The 1,753-nt window shown below is 35.3% G+C and overlaps 1 protein-coding gene across 1 annotated transcript; it reads right to left on the minus strand.

The window, feature by feature from the left end:
* Positions 1-390: 390 nt before the first annotated feature.
* LOC148106038 (signal-regulatory protein beta-2-like) lies at positions 391-1,358 on the minus strand. The gene is made up of 3 exons (XM_087852169.1): positions 1,316-1,358; positions 833-1,156; positions 391-758 (listed from the first exon to the last, which is right to left on the minus strand). The coding sequence occupies exons 1-3, from the start codon at positions 1,356-1,358 to the stop codon at positions 391-393; spliced, it is 735 nt and encodes a 244-aa protein (XP_087708295.1).
* Between the last annotated feature and the right edge of the window lie 395 nt (positions 1,359-1,753).

The following is a 1,753-nucleotide window of genomic DNA, read 5'->3' on the forward strand; positions in this document are numbered from 1 at the left end:
CATTTTGTGCTCCTGATATCGCACTTTCTGTTCCTGTAAATATGACAATATGAAAAAATGCACTTCATGTGGCATTCGTTCCTGAATTTGTCTGACATGTACATATAGAATATATGTTTATTTTCCATTTTCCAAGTGCAATGAGATCATTTTTGCCTTTAAGAAAGTCTTTAGCTTCTATAACACTTACCTTTATATGGTTTCCATAATCTTTGGTAGAAGATGAGGAAAACATTTCCAATGACAGAAATGGACAAGAACACTAATAAGGTCATTTGGATAGATATTGATTGTGTTGTTTGTTCTGGAAAATAAAAAACAAATAAATCTTCTTAAAAAGTTGTATGCCTCATTTTAGAACAACATGTTATTGTGTTTTAATTCCAGTACTTAATTCATAATCATACCAAGTTCCACTGAAGATCCATTTCCAAATATTATCTCTCCACATGTGGCCACAGCGCAGTAGTAAGTCCCAGCATCGGAGGAGCTGACATTCTTAGAGAAGCGATAAATGCATCTTTTCTGAGTCTCTGATCTTTTCTCACATTCGTTTTTTCTATTTCCATCAGAGTAGATGATGTTTGGGTGAGATTTTTGTGATCCTGCTCTGAACCAAAAGACATTATAATCTCCTGGACATGCCTGAGACTCAGAGAGGACTGAACACTCAAGAGTCACTGTGTCTCCTGGACGGACCGGTTCTGATTCTGTCGGCTGCTGGACAACAGAGTAGTTTGATATCCTCTGAATGTTTCCTTTATAATACAAAACACAAACATTCTTCAAAGCATGCTCAGAAGATATTCGATAAATTAGGGTGTAAAATTACCTTTTACTAACAGGTATGTCCCACTCCATTCAGCATGAATCCACTCTGTGATTCCACAGTGATAGATCCCCTCATCCTCTTGGATTGTCTTCAGAATGATCAAGTTGCTAAAATTTTTATCATTATTTACATTAAATCTTGAATCTGAAAATTCAGGACCATATTCCGGTGGTGTATTTTTATACAGTGCCAATATCAATCTAAGAGTTTCTCCAACGTTCTGCTTGTACCAGTAGATTGCTTTACTGCTCAGCTCTTTCGGTAAAGCACATGTTAAGGTTGCTGCTTCACCAAGTTGAACTATGTTCACCGGCACCAGAGAGTCTGAGTTAAAACAAAACACAGAAAAACAAAATTTTGCTTGAAAATTTTTAAATTGTTATCATTTCAAAAATATTATTGTTATTATCTATAACTCTACACATATATATATTACAATAACAACGTATATCAGCTTTATGAACAGAGAAAAGTAGCCCTTACGTCCTTGATGAAGAAATAGCCATGTCATCCATAACCCCACCATCTTGACACTACTCCTTTTTAGGAACCTCATTGCTCTTTCTGTGAGTGAAGGAAGTGAGATGAGTGACTGGGTGAGACCATCTATGCATATGATTGCTCTGATTGGTTAAAACATAATAGATTCAAAAGTACACTTCCTGTCACATTGATCTCAACCAGAGGTTTTTCTTTTTCATCTTCTATTGCAGTTGTTCAGATTGTTCAGTTTTCATATTTATATTCGAGTTTGTGATTGTAATTCATCTTCTCAAACAATAAGCATGGATAATAATTATTGGTACATACAACAAGATGTACCTCAGATATGTAACACTTCGTAGCACTTTGTATTTTTGAGTAAATTTGCAATGTTTCTTTGGTGGGAAGGTCATGAAATTTCTTCCTTGGAAGAGTTGA

The sequence above is a fragment of the Neolamprologus brichardi genome, chromosome 2 (assembly GCF_056152115.1).
Source record: "Neolamprologus brichardi isolate AB-2024 chromosome 2, ASM5615211v1, whole genome shotgun sequence".
NCBI classification, from domain to species: Eukaryota; Metazoa; Chordata; class Actinopteri; order Cichliformes; family Cichlidae; genus Neolamprologus; species Neolamprologus brichardi.

What these genes read in the sequence shown, in the direction of transcription:
- LOC148106038 (XM_087852169.1), bottom strand. Translation starts at nt 1,358, where the DNA reads ATGGTGGGGTTATGGATGACATGGCTATTTCTTCATCAAGGAC. An exon ending in GCTATTTCTTCATCAAGGAC is followed by an intron (nt 1,157 to 1,315) that starts GTAAGGGCTACT and finishes GTTTTAACTCAG; the next exon opens with ACTCTCTGGTGCCGGTGAAC. An exon ending in GACATACCTGTTAGTAAAAG is followed by an intron (nt 759 to 832) that starts GTAATTTTACAC and finishes TGTATTATAAAG; the next exon opens with GAAACATTCAGAGGATATCA.